Source organism: Gouania willdenowi, chromosome 20 (assembly GCF_900634775.1).
Source record: "Gouania willdenowi chromosome 20, fGouWil2.1, whole genome shotgun sequence".
Classification (NCBI taxonomy): Eukaryota; Metazoa; Chordata; class Actinopteri; order Blenniiformes; family Gobiesocidae; genus Gouania; species Gouania willdenowi.
The window spans coordinates 18,040,567-18,058,894 of record NC_041063.1 but is presented as its reverse complement, the minus strand read 5'-3'; the positions used below and the strand labels follow the sequence as shown (position 1 = coordinate 18,058,894).

General features: G+C 38.4%; 1 protein-coding gene across 6 annotated transcripts in view; it reads right to left on the bottom strand.

Moving 5' to 3' along the window:
* Window positions 1-18,328, bottom strand: part of prex2 (phosphatidylinositol-3,4,5-trisphosphate-dependent Rac exchange factor 2) — a 126,259-nt gene that overhangs the window by 48,220 nt on the left and 59,711 nt on the right. For all 6 annotated transcript variants that reach the window (XM_028434254.1, XM_028434253.1, XM_028434255.1 and 3 more), the window contains 12 exons: window positions 17,609-17,758; window positions 17,217-17,358; window positions 12,256-12,356; window positions 10,827-10,930; window positions 10,708-10,757; window positions 6,966-7,041; window positions 6,311-6,383; window positions 5,771-5,913; window positions 5,435-5,527; window positions 4,786-4,934; window positions 4,607-4,692; window positions 1,856-1,992 (listed from right to left, as the gene is read on the bottom strand). In XM_028434254.1, coding sequence (XP_028290055.1) covers window positions 1,856-1,992; window positions 4,607-4,692; window positions 4,786-4,934; window positions 5,435-5,527; window positions 5,771-5,913; window positions 6,311-6,383; window positions 6,966-7,041; window positions 10,708-10,757; window positions 10,827-10,930; window positions 12,256-12,356; window positions 17,217-17,358; window positions 17,609-17,758 — 1,304 coding nt within the window. The remainder of the gene's footprint in view (window positions 1-1,855; window positions 1,993-4,606; window positions 4,693-4,785; window positions 4,935-5,434; window positions 5,528-5,770; window positions 5,914-6,310; window positions 6,384-6,965; window positions 7,042-10,707; window positions 10,758-10,826; window positions 10,931-12,255; window positions 12,357-17,216; window positions 17,359-17,608; window positions 17,759-18,328) is intronic.

Genomic DNA, 18,328 nt, shown 5'->3' with positions numbered 1-18,328 from the left:
GTCCCTCAGCCACCCATTAAACAGGAAAAATGCCATGGAAATGTGTGATATGGTCCCAAAACATTATATGTGAAACCTTTAATTACCACCAACTGGTGAATCAAACTCATGTTTTACATTAAATCACACGTGTGTGTGTGTGTGTGTGTGTGTGTGCGCGTGCGTGCGTGCGTGCGTGCGTGTTTAAGTTGTAAGGGCTCCACACCCAGGCCTCGGTTTTCAGTCAAGGCTAGAGGCTGAAACTTCCAACTGTTTCTGTGGTCGCACACACAACCTCACCATCACCACTTACACACACACAAAACGAGGAAAAAAAGGGTGGTTTCTCTTTGCCCCGACTTGATGTGAACCAGACGTTTAGTCTGTAACACTGTGGGTCATCATTAAGATTTAGGTCCCAACAGGGCTCAATTACAACAACACCCGACACTAATATGCACCATACGCTCACCCAGTGGTTTCTATTTACATTCTTTCCCACCTTTAACAGGTGGACTGGACTTGCTCTTTATTCCTAGGCTTGTATGCCATCAACCACTGTCACATTAAAATTCTGTGAACTCTACAGACAAGCCTTGTTCTCCGCTTTTATCCCTGACTCTCACCAACACTGAGTCTGAGCCACCTTCATATTTTTTGCACTCCTCCTCTACTCTGCCAATCATACACAACAGGCACACCCCAGTAGGTCAGGGGTCAGCGCAAGAGGAGCCAAAACTATCATTTCAGTGTAATTAGTTACCCAAGTAAAGGAAATGTGGTGTCAAAGCAATAAAAAATGTGTTAGCAAGCCGTTCAGAAGCTAAAAGTTCTGCTTTAATGTTCATTTGCACAAGAAACTACTATTTGTTGTCTCTTTTGGAAGACTTAATCTCCTGCAACATTAAATATACTCCATATAAAAAGTTAGGGAGGCCATATTTTGATTTTCAAAAAAGAGGACACTTGGGCCAACCTCGGCATACTCAAACAGTACACATTTTCTTGAATCTATCTTGTAAAGGCAAAATACAATATAGTAGATAAATAAGTTGTTATTGTCCATAAGGTTTAAAAAGTTTAGCTACAGAAAAGCAGAACAACATTTACAGTATTCATCTAGAAAATGGGCTTCTTTCACCTTTAACCTACTACATTCTCAGTTTCTCCCAGTGGCTCCTTTGTTTTCAAACCCCTCTTTGAACCTTCATGGAGGCTTTTATCATCCAGGAACATCTTTCTGCTTAAAATTTTTCATTAAATCCACCAGTATTTGGTGTCTTCCAATCCATCTTGGTCTTTAGTCTTTCTCTTCTCTCTGCTGCGTGTCTGAACATTTCGTCATCTTTAATAATTCCGTCACGTGTGCGTAAAAAAAATGTAATTACGTGATCCTCCTTAGCTTTCAAAAACTGCTGGAACTTCTCTGATAGAGGAAATATTAACTGTTCCCAAGATGCATTCAGGGTCCCAGGGAAACCCAAACATTTTCATGAGTTTTTAAAATCCGGACATACGATCCGGACAAGACGTGAAAAAACGACATCTCCGGGTAAAACCGGACGTACAGTATGGTCACTAGGGGTGTGACGAGATCTCGTGCCACAATATCTCGCGAGATTAAACTTGACAAGATTTCTCGTCGTGTTAAAAATCTGTCTCGCGAGGTAAATGCATGTGCAACTCGGTTACATAAATGTTTGTTGGTCCAGTCACATATTTTGTTATTGTAGTTTTCTTAAAACCCGTCCCGTCTCGTTCTCGTGAAACCAATATCGTGTCTTGACTCGTCTCGTGAGCTGAGTGTATCGTCACACCCGTAATGGTCACCCTAGGTAAAATCCAACAGCCTGCCCTCTAATGTTTCACTCCTTACCTGTGAGGGTCGCCGATACTTCCTGCATGCAGTGACATGAGCGATGACGCTCGCATGGCTTTCCTTGCTCACATTAATACCGTTCACTTTGATAATGCACTGGCCCGGGTGGAGACCTGCGATGGCTGCCACCGTTCCTATAATGAGACAAATGTACAGCTAATGAGAAGGCATGCACTATCATGCAAGCACAGGTTGAAACAGGACAGTTAAAAACCCAAAGCCCACCTTACAAATTTTGGTCACATTTTTAATATCCTGTACACAAATTGAGGTGGAACAACATTCATTTTTCGGTTTTTTTTTTTTTTTTGTAATTGCAGCTTTGCTTCCTGTTTTGGCAGCTCAGGAGGAGTGAGGGAGAGGATGATGGAGTGAAGAGGGAAGCTGTTTATCTGTGCTAGACATGGGCTCTGAGGGTTGTGATCTCAACCATAAGAGAACTTCAAGGATTACAACTATCAGAAGGAAGTGCATGGCAGACTAAATATCCTTCCCATTTTGTTGTCTTAGCAATGCAATAACACTCTGTGCGTGCCACATGTTGCACTCAGACACTTGTGGGCAAAGTTTTGGGGCTGGAGCAGTTTTGTTTAATTACATTAGCATATAACAACATACAAGTTAGTTTTGGTCAAAAAAGTAAAGAACCAGACAATATGAGCTGGCATTGAATGACTAAGCATGTAAAACTAGCTGATGCTAAAATGCTACAATCCTAGCTAATCAAGAAACAATACAAAATGCAAAAAAAAACATTGAAAATAAAACTAAACAAAAATTATTTTCTTTTGACTAATAAATGTATGATTTAATTTCTAAAATACTGACACATTTGACAACATTCTAGCTTTCACGATCAAGATAGCTTCATTCTTGCTAATAGACCCCTTAATGGTGTGATGTGGCTGGAGGCAAAAACAGGAAATAACGCTGGCTGAAGCATAGATATATATAAACACTAGATGACGCAAGCGAGATTCGCCAGCGTAGCTTAACGGCCTCAGACAACTGACGTTCTGACATTCTGACACGCTCTACGGTGGCTGTTGGAAGGTGAGTGATCAGCTTAAACAAAACACCCTTAACTCAATTAAATATTGACAGATTTCCAAACGGTTTGCTTTATTATAAACCGTATTAGGCATGACATAGGATGCTTGTACATGTGCCATTTGAAAATTGGTTGAAAATTGAGCAAGTTAGGGTGTCTGAGGTAAGATGGCTGCCACGTTGTGACGTAGCTCCCCATTGCCTAACAGCGCAGGTAAGTCATCTAGTGTTTACATAAATCTATGGTGGTTTGCCTCCAGGCTAAGCCCCGCCCAACAAAATATGTCACATTGTTTACAAAAAATCAAAGGGTCTTTAGTGCTGCCTAGCTTTTAGCAATGTACTAGCATGATAAAATCTGTTGTTCTTTACTAAGAAATTAGTGTTTGCGTTTGTGAACAACAGTGACAAGCTACGAGATCATGAGTCATGAGTCAGCCAAAATGCTTAGAATATGTAGTCTGAAAAAACCAGAAAAAATACAATATAGTAGTATTTCTAAATAACTGTCAGTCAAACTTTGAGTTTACCAACACCACTTTGTGATACAGTATATCCATTCCATGTTGAGTTGAAGACGGTTAATGATACAATAAATAACAATCAAAATAGTCTGGCAAAATGTGATACTACATTCTCTAAATTCAAAACAAACCACAGAAATGTAATAAGATGATATTTTAAGTTAGGTCCCAATAAAGCTACCTCTACTTTAATTGATAATGTCCCCCTGCTTTGTGTCTCATGTTTTGTTCCTAATTATTGCACTGCTGACCATAATCACTAGGGGACTTCAGGTGTTATGGCACCTAATGGATGAGTCACCTTTCATATTATTAGCTACATCTCAGATGATCAGAATATAATTTTGAACACACACCAGGTTCCCAAGCAACAATATGTTTGCAGTCATACACTTCTGCATTGTCTCACAGTCCCATTCAGCCATGTGACTTATCAATCAATCAATCAATCTTTTATTTGTATAGCGCCAAATCATAACCAATGGTATCTCAAGACACTTTACAGTAGAGCAGTCTTAAGGACGGACTCTTCATTTTATGGATACACACATATGCATATATACGTATATGCACATACATATGTATCCCACACCCAACATGAATTCATCATGGCGGCAAGGAAAACCTTCTGTTAAGCAGCAGGAACCTTGTGTGGATCCCATTCCTATGATGAACAGCCATCCACGTTATGCTGTGTTGGGTGTGTGCAGAGGAAAGGGTGGAGACAGAGTTGTTGAGACTCTGTAACTCCACACTCAGGATCCCACGGACCTGCAAGACAAAAGCCAGAAGGAGTACAGGAGCAAACACACAAGGGAAGAAACAGACATAGTACATGTCTGTTCTCCCCTCTTACATTACAAAGAGGGGAGAACATAAGAGTCAATTCCCCTTGAGAACTTCCATACAGCCTACTGTTTTTCATTGGTCTACCATTAACCCAGATTAAAAAAAAAGGTCAATACTTGTGCCACCATGCAAAATAATTGAAAGAAACACAAACATATGAATTGGTACATGAAATCATAACGATCAGGTCATGCCTCGGCAGAGTCACGCACATCCCAGGAGGCTGCTGTAACAGCTGCTTGCCAGTTGTGCTACAGTATCTCAGGAAAAGTGAAGAAACCCTTTCGATGAATAAAACTAAAAGGGGAAAGATGGTTAATATTACCTCGACCGACAGCATGAACAACAGACGGTCCAAAACCACGGATCTGGAAACCCAAGCCATCAGCTGAGTCTGGGATCTTAACTGTTCTGGAGACAGAAGATATCAAACAATGACGGGCTGATATTAAGCTAGTCTTGCAGAAGCTTAGGTGAACTGGACATCCCAGATCCTGTACTTACTCTCTTGGCTTGGTGCTGACCAGCACCCTGAGGGGTCTCTTGCTGTGGAAACATTGCCGGAGAAGGATTTCCACTTCAGAGAAAGGCCTGAGAAACACTAGATCCCCATTTATGGCAAACAACTTCTTCCCAGCTTCTAGTCCAGCCATCTTATAACATAACAAAGGAAATGAAACCGTAATAAAGTCTTAGTTTTAAATGTCTCTCAGGTTTTGTTATATTTTTCACATTTCGAGTTAAAAAAAAAAAAAAAAGCATCAATATATCAGAAAAACGTACACGCGCCCGTAATAGGACACAGCCTGGGACTGCTTTTATCTGTCAGTGTACAGCTGGATACAGTTGAGGATTTCATGCAGATTGAAAGGTTTAAAAAAGAAACACACATGCAGCTCATCTCTGTGCATCACAGACTTCTCAGAGCATTCAGTTATACTTTGGGTCTGCTAAGAATTATGGGTCATATGCTCAAAACTGATCACAATTGCTTTCCAACTGCTCTGACCTATTTTCAACCAGCAGATCAAAGCTGAACTCAGAAGGAGAGCTCGGAAATATTAATTCATTATGCTTTTCTTTCTAACTTTACTTGGATGTTCTTTTAGAGAAAACCTTCCACATGTGAGAAACTTTCGGCTTGATATCTCACCTCGGCTGGTGATCCCTTCTCCACAGACTTGATGATGGGGACTCTGTTTCGCTCTTCAAGATTGAAACCATAGCCTCTTGTGCTGGGTCGTATCTGTAAAATAACAAGAACCTCATCAGAAAAATCCCAAACCAGCGGAGCAAGACGCTCGGATAGAGCAGAGGCACACACACGAGGAAGATACAAGTTTTGCAGAGCTTGTACATTCAGTCCTCACAGACGTGTTTCTTCACAATTAGTTGTTTTGAGTTTTCTGTAAGTTGTGGCTAAATTAGCACGGGAAAACTAGACTGAATGAGAAATAATAATTCATGAAACAAGGATTAAAAAACTCACCAAAAGTGACTTGGAGATGACGTTTTCAACTATTTTGAGGTCGTGCTTCACAGGTTTGTGTTTGGTGTTGGAACCCTCCATCTCCTCATCAGCAAAAAAGCGAAACAGCAAGGGTTCGTCTTTGAATTCGCTCTTCTCTAACACTGTTTAGGGGGGTAAATAAAGCAGTCTCAGTATCAATCAACTCTTGCTTATATATTTATTTTCTTCAAGTTTGGATGCAAAAAGGACTTCATCAGCAAGTTTCTCAGGCCTGAAATGAAAGCTATGACATTTCTAGATACAGTAAATGACACCATGCATGAATACAGTCAAAAAACACCTAAAAATATCACAAAATTCACTATTTCAGTAACGTGACAAATGGATATGAAAGAGAACAACAGTAGTTGTGTTCTCCAACAGGATGTGGAATGCCAGGCCCCCTCTGTATGGTTTCTCCATCCACTTCCCATTCATTTAAAAAACAGAGAAAGTCCTATGGTTTGGAGATTTTGTTTCTCTGCCTTTTAAGATCTTCATCTGTGCAAAGTGTCATACCATGATGCATGAAGCCATTGTCGCACAGCTCCACTCCTAAGATCAATGCTTCCTCCCTCGTTCTGCAGTCGCCCTGCAGCGGAAGGTGAGCAAGTGTGCAGAGGAGAGATGGGACGGTAATAATATCAACAATAAAAAAGTGATTGAGATAAAAAAAAAAAAAGTGGAGAAGGGAAAGAGGAAATGGTAGGAAATAAAAGGAGGAGAAAAAAATGACAAAAATAAATATATATATATATATGTCAGAATGTTATATACTGTACCACCATGAAAACCCTGTTTGTGTTACGACTTTTGATGTATTTCATCGTTATTTCAAACATCTCTGCTCTGTTTCTTCAATGCAAGTCAAACCATTTCTCACTGTTGTCAAAAAACAATTAAATGGTGCTGACTAAAGAAACATGGTTAAAAACAAGGATTTAGTAATAGGACAATATAATAAAATGTGTAAAATATATTTTTTTTTAAATCCAATTAACTATATATTAGCATTTAATAATGTCAAATGAAAGAATCATTAAAATAAAATTAAAAAAAAATCCTAGAATAAATACATAGTTTCTTTTACAAAGAGTGATATATTTGAGAACGAAGCTGTAATTCATTAATTATTCATTAAAATCTTTTAAATATAAAAATGTGAAAAGCTTACCTGTGCAATAAGCCAGTCTATCAGCTTGTTAGCCATGACCACTGATTTGTAGGTCCGCAAATGATAGTCTTTATCCCTGAAATAAGAATATTTGTATTTGAAAAGCTTTCTTAGCTGTAATGATGTGAAACCATAAAATATGGGGGAGAGTGAGTGCAGGGTGCATAGGCTATTTAAACACAATGCCAGAAAAGAGATCAAATATCTCCTTCTGTCAGCAGTGCACAGACACTTTCAAGTGTTGTCATTAATAATAAATAAAGTTTCTGATGTCTGCTGACAGCTAACACAGCTTTTCTTAGAAATGGGCTGGTATCAGATCCAGGAGTGTCCTCTCTATGTAGAGTGTAACCACACAGCTGCCCTCTGCCAGACCCTGGGAATGCTGCGCCATATGAAATATTCCCACGAACGCAGAGGCCTCCCCTGAGACATCCACAGACGGAGCTGCAAGGCCGGGAAAGTCCAGACCTGCTGTGACTTATGCTGCCCCACCGCCTAAGCCACAGGCACGCACACTGGATGTGTCTTATCCAACACACACATAGTTTACAAAGTCAAAAATGGACCTTTGGCTAAAGCTGGAGAACTTCATTCTTCCACAAGGTTAAAAATGTATTTATGTAAACGCTTGTTTCTAATCAGTGCAATGCCCTGCTGCTCAGCATAAAACACCTCAAGTTGATGATGCAAAAGGCACCCTACCAGGGATGGGGTCAATTAGAATTGTAATTGATAATTAATTACAATTGTAGCATAATCATAATTGTGATTTAAAAAATCTATTGTTGTCGTAATCATAATTAAAATGTAACTGAGTTCAGATAATTGATTTTTTAATTGTAATTCAACGCAAAACTGAGAAACTATGTTACAGTTCTATGTACACATGTAGTTAACAGTTATTATTTCAACTTTTTCAACCTTATTGATAATGTTCAGCTAATGTTAGGTTAGTACTAACATTAGCTGCTAATGCTAATGCTAGGTTAGTGTTAATGGTAGGTTACTGCTATTGCTACCGCTAGGCTAATGCTAAAGCTAGGGTAATGCTAATGCTAGGCTAAAGCTAATACTAATGCTAGCAAATGCTAAGCTAATGCAGTGCGACGCTGGCAAGAACCTGCATCCTCACTTGCATTTTCCTCAGGAAATGCAAACATTCTAGTTAAAATATGTTTCATATCAAGCTTTCCCACATTTTACTGTTTTGAAAAATATTACAACCTAAATGTCTTCATTGATTAGGAAGCCTAAACAGATAACCAATGAATGGGAAATACATTAGATGATAAATATTTGTTTTTAGTGTGTTTTACAGCTGATTTGGGACCCGTTATCATAAGAGATGCTAACAGAAAGCTAACAGAAGAAAAAGGTCAACTTTTGTGAGGTTATTTATTTCATGCACAGTAGTTGTTATTAATTGTAAGTGAACTTCAGTAACTGAGAACGTAATTGTAATTCACCTTCTGAGGACAAAACATAATTGTAATTTAAAGGTAATTGGAAAAAATGCTGGTAACTGTAATCGTAATTGAACATGGGTAATTGAAAATGTAATTGTAACTAAAAAATATGCAATTGACCACAATTCTGTACCCTACATTTACCTGAAATGGGATGCTGCAGCTAAGGAGGTATGGACCCCAGTGGCTAGTGTGCAGTGGGCCTGTCACAGTGAGTAATGGGGGGTAAACAGCTTGCTGGTGGACAGCCATATGTTAGGAGTGAAGAAACAGCAGCGTGAGTTGTAGCAGAGGGAAAGGTCAGTGAGCTTTTTGGAGTCGCTCCCCCAAAAAAGAAAGTTTTTCTTGACATGATGAGAACGGAGGCAGAATAGAAATATGTTGACATTGTGGAGGTTTAAAAGTTTTCTTTGGTATCTCCATCCATCCATCTTCATACCCGCTTATTCCCGTTTAACAGGGTCGCGGGGGTCTGCCGGTGCCAATCTAAGGCTCTCTTAGGGCGCTGGGCGGGGGTACACCCTGGACAGGGCGCCAGTCCATCACAGGGCAACACAGACACAGACAACCATTCACTCTCTCATTCACTCCTATGGGCAATTTAGAGACTCCAATCAACCTTACAGTCATGTTTTTGGATTGTGGGAGGAAGCCGGAGTACCCGGAGGAAACCCACGCAGCACGGGGCGAACATGCAAACTCCACACAGAAAGGACCCAAGTCCACCCCAGGGCTTGCTGAGAGGCGGACGTGCTAACCACTAAGCCACCGTGCACCCGTCTTTGGTATCTGTCTTTATTAAATGGCTCAAGCCTGGTGTTTGTTATTCTGTAATTCCCTCTTTCAATCCTGAATATCCATAGAAACCATCGGAATAATGAGGGAAAACTTGTCAACACTTCAGACGTCGAGAAGATTCAACTCTATAAATATGTTTTATGATTGACCTGTGCTGTATTGGGTTGTTTTGCATGAGGAAAAAAAAAATCATATAATAAGCTATTTTATTGTGAAACTAAACAAGCCCATAATGAGACCTTAGAAAGAGTAGTGGGAGTCACAGAATGGCTGGAAAAAAAAGGGGCAAGAACACTGCATAAGGGTGAAGGGGGAGGGTGGGGGGTGTTGTGTTGAATAGTTGATGTTCCCTTTTTAGCATCTCTCACATTCTGCCAGGAAATTCCACCTAATTAGGCAGAGGCTGATTGCTCCAATTCAACGCCGGCTTTCCCAGGACCAGTGACACATTGGACTGGATTCTAACAGGGGGCCACTTGCGGCCCTTGGTTAAATTTTGGGTGGCCTCCAACGTCAACACACCAAACACACATAAATTACTCTTAAAAACATACAATTGAGGAAAAATCCACATAATGACAACAAATGGCACAAAATTACTCCATAAACACTCAAGACGACTACAAATAACTGAAAAATATACAAAAATACACAAAACAAAAGAAATTACTACATTTTTTTTTTTTTTTTAAATAATCCAAAAACACAACAAACAACAACAAAAATTCGTTATTTCCTGTATTAATGCTCAGATCAGTTAAAATTCTAAATATTGTCATTAATAAATGTTTGGAGCCCCCAGATCTGAGAAGAAAAATTGCACTTCTCTGATACGGACAAAATCTGAGATGTATTGATTGGATATTCTCATTGAGTTAGTAATGAATAAAATAAAAATAAAAGTATTTTTTCAGGTAATTGGAAAACAAAGGCCTCTGTGGGATTTGTGTGTTTCAGAGGTCATATTTGAGCCAGCACTGACACAACTTCAAACCTTAAATTCCACTAAAACAAAGCAGCACACACGTCTAACTCTACTTTAATAAATCTACACTGTTTACAGACCAAACACCTAAAAATCCAAAGTAGGGCATGAAAGGATAGAGAAACAATTCATCCTAAATCAGATCTGAAAAAAAAAATTGTGCAGTCAATTTTTGAAACTTTAAAGCTATATTTACAAAATTCAAATGGAATAAAAATGTACGTCGGGTCAAACAGACAAACTCCTTTAGCACATCTGTGTTTTCTAAACAGAGAATACCTGTCACAATTAATCATCCAACTCCACTCCAACACCATCTGTGCCAATTCCTGATGAGTCAGCAATAGTGAGCTCATAGTACACAAGGATATTCTTCTCCTTCACGTTGGCTGGGCTATTTTTAGGTACAAAAACCAGATGCAAAACTACGGGAGTCCCAAAAGGACAGACTTTGTTTTACAGGACGAGAAAAAAAAAAAAGGCTGCTCACCTGATGACGGAAGTGAAGAGACTGTGGAGACGGCAAAAGAGCCTCACACCCTAAAAAGAACATGGTTACTCAGGTTTCACTTTGAATTAAGCTTGAGTCATATTTGCATTTATAACTACCTTAGAGATAACATCGTGCATGTCACTCCTGGGGTGGTACGTGCCATCATCGAAGCGAAAGCGGTACAGTACAGGCTCTGGTTTGAACTGGTGTTTGTCTGTAACTGAAATTAAAAAAAAAATTGCAAAATTAAATGCGCAAACAATCCTTTCTTTTGATCCCACAAATAACCCATAAAAACTGCTAAAAGTTGACTTAAACCATTAACAGTGGTCAGAGATAGCTCAGGAACCATCAGTAAAAACAGCTCATTCTGTGTTCTTGGCTGCAGTTTTGAATATTCCACTAGAACGTTTAATAAAAATATATTTTAACTTCTTTCTTTTTTTGTACTGGAACTCAAAGGGGTTCTGAGTAATTCTTCTTTTTCAGAAATAACTTCAAGCCAAATGTAATTTCACACAGGAAGCACTAAAAAAGCCCAGAGTGATTTAAGATACAACTCAACTTGGACGGAGAGAAAGTTTACAGATATATATCTGTGCACCATTTACTTTAAAAAAGATAGATTTAGCCTCAAAATACCATCTTTACTGACCACTTGTTAACCAAAACCACTGAACATCAGCAGAGAAGAAACACCAACAATGATTTATAAGTCCAGAGGTGAATGATATTAACAATAGGTTACATAACCATTATCTCAAGGGGGGCATATCTAAAAAACACAGGAAATTGAACTGTTACAGGGAAGTTGGAAGAACTGGGAAATCTTTCTAGGAAAAGGAAACGCATTCATCAGATGTAGCAACTGGTTGTGTCAGGCAACAGGAGAAACATCTATGTTGTCGTGTGTGACTTTTTGACTTTATATTTAGGGAAGAGACCAGCTCAGATGTGGGGAAATGTGAATAAATATTTTTGCAACATTCTATTGTCTGCTGCAAAGAAAGTGATTACTAGAAAATGGCTTTGTGACAACATTCCCACTATCAATGACTGGATTTGTATTGTTCAAGATAAATATGTAATGGAAAAACGTACACACAGTATGCTGTAAGATTAGAACACAACAAATCTGAAAAGTTTTGGAGACCATGGAGAAGGTTTATTCCACCACCGTCAATAACTTTTTATGACTGCACCGATGTATCCCTAACTTACTAATAAATTGGAACAATGTTGTTTATTTACATTATTATTATACAACTAAGTTGCATATTTAAAAACTTGAGACTGAAAGATATAATGTCATATTATCTGTTCCCAATAAAAATTTACAATTATTTCCAACTGTTCATCTTCAAAGTGTCCTAAAGACATAAAATCAACACAATAATGCACCAGAGAGAAGGTGATTTTGTCACCATTGTTTTGGTGATGAAACCTTTTAAATGTATTATACATGTCAATAGGCAATATTAAGCAATAAACACCATCATTCAATTAAAATGTGTTAAAAAATGTTGTAATAAATGGGTAACTAACCATGGTGGATGATGCCATTCTCCAACAAGGCTTGACCCAGGTGGACACCTTCCTCTGGATTTTCAGTCTCACCAATTTCCATCAGCCAAGACACAAACTCACTGTGTAAAGAAAAAACAAAAATCGTACGAACAAATATATTAAAGGAAAATGTCCACAAATGTCCCTAGATTTTTTGCAACATTAAGTTAATCTTACCAAGTCACATGTTAGAGAGAAAAGAGTAGAAATAAATGAATAAAACTAGACAGGGCTGAATGCTAGGAACAAGAATATCTGATTATAGCCTCGATGTCCCATTTTTCCACAAAAGCCAAACAAACACATTCAACAGCACCAGTGGAATCCTGGGAATTCACTTCTTGGTCATAAATGAGGCGGTTTGTGTCAGCGACGAGCCAACAGAGACGTTTTGAGAAGCCATCAGGAAAACATCTGAGTAAACACTAAAACCTCCGACATCATGCTCCCTTCACGTCTGCTCTTATTTAGACAGATGACAAGAAAAACCCAAGTCTGACTAAATCCATTTGGTAGCTTCTCCATCTTAGCCGTGGATGGAAAAACACCCAAGCAAGGAGTTTCACAGCTATTGGGGCGTTTTCCAATTAGCTGTACCAACCCAAGCTACATTAAGAGATGTTTACTAATATCTAGAATATAATTATTTGTCCCTAAGCTGATTAAACCAATTTACTAAGCCAATTGTCAATAGCATGAGCTATTGACAATGGTGCAGAATTTAACCATTGAAAGCAATTAATAAACTTCTTTTAAGTGATGCAATTTTATATACAATGAAAAAAAAAGTGCCTACTCAACAATATTTTTGTTTAAAAAAACTAGATATGTTCATAACATTTAGATCAGTGGTTCTCAATCTTTTCAGCCCTCGACTCCCAAAATAAAGGTGCCAGAGACCAGGGGACCCCCACTGTACCTAAATTAGGTTGATTACAAACAGGAACAATGAAGAAGTCATGTGGAGACAGGGTCATCTATAAGGGGGAATAAATGGGAAAGCTTTTTGAGGCCCATTCATAAAGTCAGCAAAATGATGGTCCATTGTTCTATGAATCTGTGATAACCACATTTATTTATTAATTTATAGTATATAGTCATCAAGATGTAAATCCTTGTTTTAACCAGCAATAAACTGGGTTAAAAGTGACCAAAAATGGTGAAAAAGGTGGTGAAATGGGATTGTAAAAAGGGTTTAAAGTGTCAATATTGTCAATAATGTAAATGGCAAAAATTGGGAGACAGGGGGTTGGGGTAATGCAATTTAAAAAGTAGATCAATTAGTTAAAAATGGCAAATAATGGGCATGACAAAAATTGAGACATTAGGTGTGAAAAGAGTGGTTGTAAGTGCTGAAAATATCTTGAAAGTGGAAAAGGCATCAAAATTTGATGGAGAAGTGGCAAAAAATGCATTAAAAGAATCAAAAATATGGCAAAAAAAAGTGATGAAAATAGGTTTAAATATGGCAAGTTTTGTGTAGTTGCAGAAAAAGGGTAAAAATAAGCAAAAATTGGATCAAATTGCTCAAATAGTCTGTTTCTTGATTTCTTGGTGACCCTCTCCCAGTGTCTCGAGACCCAAAATGGGGTCCTGACCCCAAGTTTGAGAACCCCTGGTTTAGAGGATTTAAGTAAGCTTCTTTAATGATGTTTTTTTTATTTTTTTATCATCAGCATGTGCTAAAATATGCGGTCACTGTTAGATGTAAAGCATGGAAAAATAAACAGTTTTTTTTCTGTCTATTCTGAGTTTCATTTGGCCGTCACACACATTTTCTTTGATGGATTACTGTGTAGCAGAATGAAAAGACAAATAAGATCGCATGGCTTAAAAGGGGCTGAGTTCAGACCCCAAGAAACAGCCCTGGATCTTAAAAAAAGATTATAAAGGGAAGACGTAGTGAGAGAATAAAGGCGAAGCATTTTACAATGGAGGGAGTGCGCTGAGTTACAACCATAAGCAATGTGGTTTTCATTAGTGACGCACTGCACTGGTTCCCATTCTCCAATTACGCCTACATGTCATCATCTCCAACATGATCGCAGACGGGGGGAAATATAGAGAAGCAGGAGATACTTCTCAAGTGGTCAATCCAGGTGTCGGTGCTTCCCTGCACTGAACTCTCACTACATCAGACCCCATGAAGATGACCACAAACAGCTCATGTTTGATCCTTTTAATTGTTTCAGCTGGCAGATCCGATCTCCCTCCAAACCACAGGGGATAAAGTGTTGTCTGGGAGAAAGAGGAAAGCACGTCTTTATACTGAACCACTAGGCAATGTAACGTGCCCACAAATATGTTCAAATTGACTTGTTGGATGTTTCGTTAGACTTTCTAAAAATAACAGAGATCTGAAAAAGTGTGTTAAAGCTTGGGCGTTTTTCACTGTTATTACAAACAGACAAAAAAAAAACATAGAACATTGACAGAAATTGAAAGTCAAACTTTATTGTACAGGCGTTGACCATAGTATATCGCTTTGTATATTTCTAATTATTAAACTGTCAAAGAGCATTAATATTTTGCTTCTACTTCGAACCTTTTCATAATTTTCTTATTCACGCTATACATTTTTTTCTTCCATTACCTCTGCTAGGGAGGAAATAATTTAACCGGCGTTTATTTGTTGTATGTTAGCAGGATTACGTCAAAAGTACTCAACTGATTTTGACAACATTTCAAGCCATGAAGTTTCCATTACATTTTCAAGGGGATTTGGATCAATATACTGATTCTGGATCAGTTTATGAAATCTCTCATCGTTGGCGAAAATTTAAAAAGTCATATTTTAGTTTATAATTGACTGATCTTTATGAAATTTGACTCAGTCATATCAGGTTTCATTCAGATCAGATTCTGATTGTCCATTTTATCACAATTTATTTAAGAAATTGTGGGACCCATACATTTGGACTTATTGTTTCCTTATTAATGAGGATGGAATTTTCTACCAAGTGTAAATGATCAGGATCACTGAGAGATTTGGAGCTATGAAGAAGATAAGAGGAATATCTGACATTTCCGTGGCAAGCACATAAAGAAAGTGCTTTACACAGGAAATGCTTTTAATAGTATATGACACTTTTTCTGGTATATGACACAATCACCTCTTTAATCTGAATTTCTGTTTGGGGTAAAAGGTTGAATCGATGAATCACACCTACATCATGGAAGAGACAATTGTGAAAAAAAAAAAAAAGTGGACCATTGCATTGTAAAGTGTATTTAAAATAATGAAATTAACAATTTACTGCATACTGTAACACTTTAAAGCTCAAGAAACAACCAAGAACCACATACTTCTGGTAATTGTCTAAGAATTTGCCTGCCTCAGCGCTAAGGTCTTCGCACACAAACAATCTGATCTGAAAGTAGCCCGCAGCAGATCAAGAATGATATCTAAGGACTTTTTCCTCTGTTCAGCCCTTAAGCCTGAGCTTCATCTTTACTTAGTGCTCATATTTAAATTAAAAAAACGCAGCATTGTGGCAATATGACGCGGAGTCGCCAACATTGCACATAATTAAAGAAAAATGGTGAAATGAGGACATCAACTTATGCATGATTAAACTAGCTTCAGGGCAGGATTCTGAGGAAAATCTTTCAGCAAATATCTTCAGCTACGAGCAAAAGATTCAGGACGATTTAAAGCCATTTGAAGTCAGCGCAGTAAAATGCATCAATGTACACTGGGGAAAGTCAAGGACACACACACACACACACACACACACACACACACACACACACACACACACACACACACACACACACACACACACACACACACACACACACACACACACACACACACACACACACACACACACACACACACACACACACACACACACACACACACACACACACACACACACGTCCTCCAGCATAATGAATCCTCTGCCACCCGGAGGAGTTCTCAAAAGAAAGCTTACTGTAATCTAACATGAAGCAGGGAGAAAAGGGACAGTGAGCTGAGGCGCACAGGGACATCTCTCTGTGATTTATGACTGACACTCAATGGGCCGATCCTTCCCCAGACACAACACGATAATCCTTAAATAAGATTCATAGGCTAAATCTGGCAAGATTAGATTTTCCCACGACTGATGCATCAGATAAAACCAGTGTCCTGAACACTACAGGTCAACTCTTTCTGTTTTAACATCGTTCTGTGTAATTTTACTTTCAATGTGGTACAATAAGCTGAGCCAGCACAATTTGTTAAACACATGAATCTTCCAGGGAATGCCATGATATTTTTCTATTTTTTTTAGAAAACAACAGACCCCTTTTCCGTTCCTAAAAACAAACATCAACCATCGTCATCAACCTTAAGCAGGGTACAAACACAAGTATTTTCTAAATCTGTTACAGACACCACACATGAAGATATAAAATCAGATATATAAACAGTTTGGATCGTACTGTGTGATTTATGTGTGCTGATCTTCATCCAAGCCAGAAATTTTCCGTCATCAAATGAGACATAACAACTTCATCTAATGCTGCGTTTCAAGCAACGTAGAACTCCAACTTGAAAAAGTGACTTGGAACGCCTCGTGAAGTCGGAGCTCCTACTTGGTGAAGGGAAAAAAATCTAAACCAGTCAGCTCACTTCTTGACTGACCACATTCCAATTCATGCTACAAATCACAGGGTCAAGAGTCGGGAGTCGTCGGCTTTTCCCTCACACATGAGGAGTTTTGGTCATAAATATTGAAAAATTCTAATAGTTACAATTGTCGGCCCGACCTGTTTTGGAGCTGTTTATCCGGACCAATTCACTCTAAACACACCTCGGACCACAGGATAATTTCATAAGACGTAAAATAATCTGGTGTTAGCCATACTTGGACGGAAAAGAGGAAAATCGGGACAAAAAATGGCCCGATAGTCTAAATGTGTGTACCCTGCTTTTGCAACAGGTGCCCTACCTTCCCAGGAAGCACTTGGGGAAGGTGCTGAGCTTGCGCTTCCGGTCTTTAATGAGATTTCCCTTGGTCATGAGGTGGTACAGCTTCTCCCCCTTTTCTGACACCATCACCCATGTGTCCTGCTCCATACCGAGCCTCAGACCTGAAGAAAAACACAATTAGCAAAGCCTCTCAGAATCTTTTCCCATTCCTTCCATTTGAACATTTTATTCATTTATTTATATTCTTTCAATCCTGATTTATCTGACAATTTCTCTCTTCACTCATTTTCTAATCATTTCCCAGACTTCTTTAATCTCTGATAAAAGAAAAAAAAAATAGTTTAAAATATTTTCCAAAGCACTTTCTATCATGAAACTGTCCTTGCGTGATTAATCAAAGCATCTTCTTACTTTTCCTTCGCTCACGTTCCTTCAGAATGGCCTCCAGCCACTCCTGCTTTTCTTCTGGAGTCTTTGCCATACAGACAAACCACTTGTTCTTGGCTGTATTGTGGATTTTCCAGCCATTGTTCACAATGTTGCCACTGCTGTGGTAGTCAGCTGTAAGTCAGAGAGTAGTTATATCAATAGTTAATTATAAATTCCTCTGTTTGCAAGAAGATAAATTAGACAAATGTGCTTTTTATGTTCTCATTCATCTATAAAGATTATAATTTATCTGTAAAGTCATTGTAATGTTGATTCATAGCAAGAGCACGGCTCAGCACATTAAACACATACAGTAAATATTAGTTACAGCATCAATCAACTCTCTGCTTCATTTAAAATACAAGCTAATTCATGCTAATTAGCATAACTATGTATCAATAGCCCTGTTTGCATTGACTTAAACAAACCAAAGCTTTTTTTAAAGCAAAATTTGTCAGATCCAATCGAGCAACTGGAATATTCCTCTAAGAAAGCAACTCTTAGCTTATACAGCCACAAAGAAATGCAAAAAAACAAACAAAACACTTCCAATTTTAACCAAACTTTGCAGTATTTTCATCATATTGCACCAGATGATATTGGCAAAGTTAACTGTCCACCCACAGAATGAGAAATCCTAGTCAAGGATGGTGTAAAACAGTTCCCAGAGGGGGAAATATTCCTAAATATTTTACTTGGACT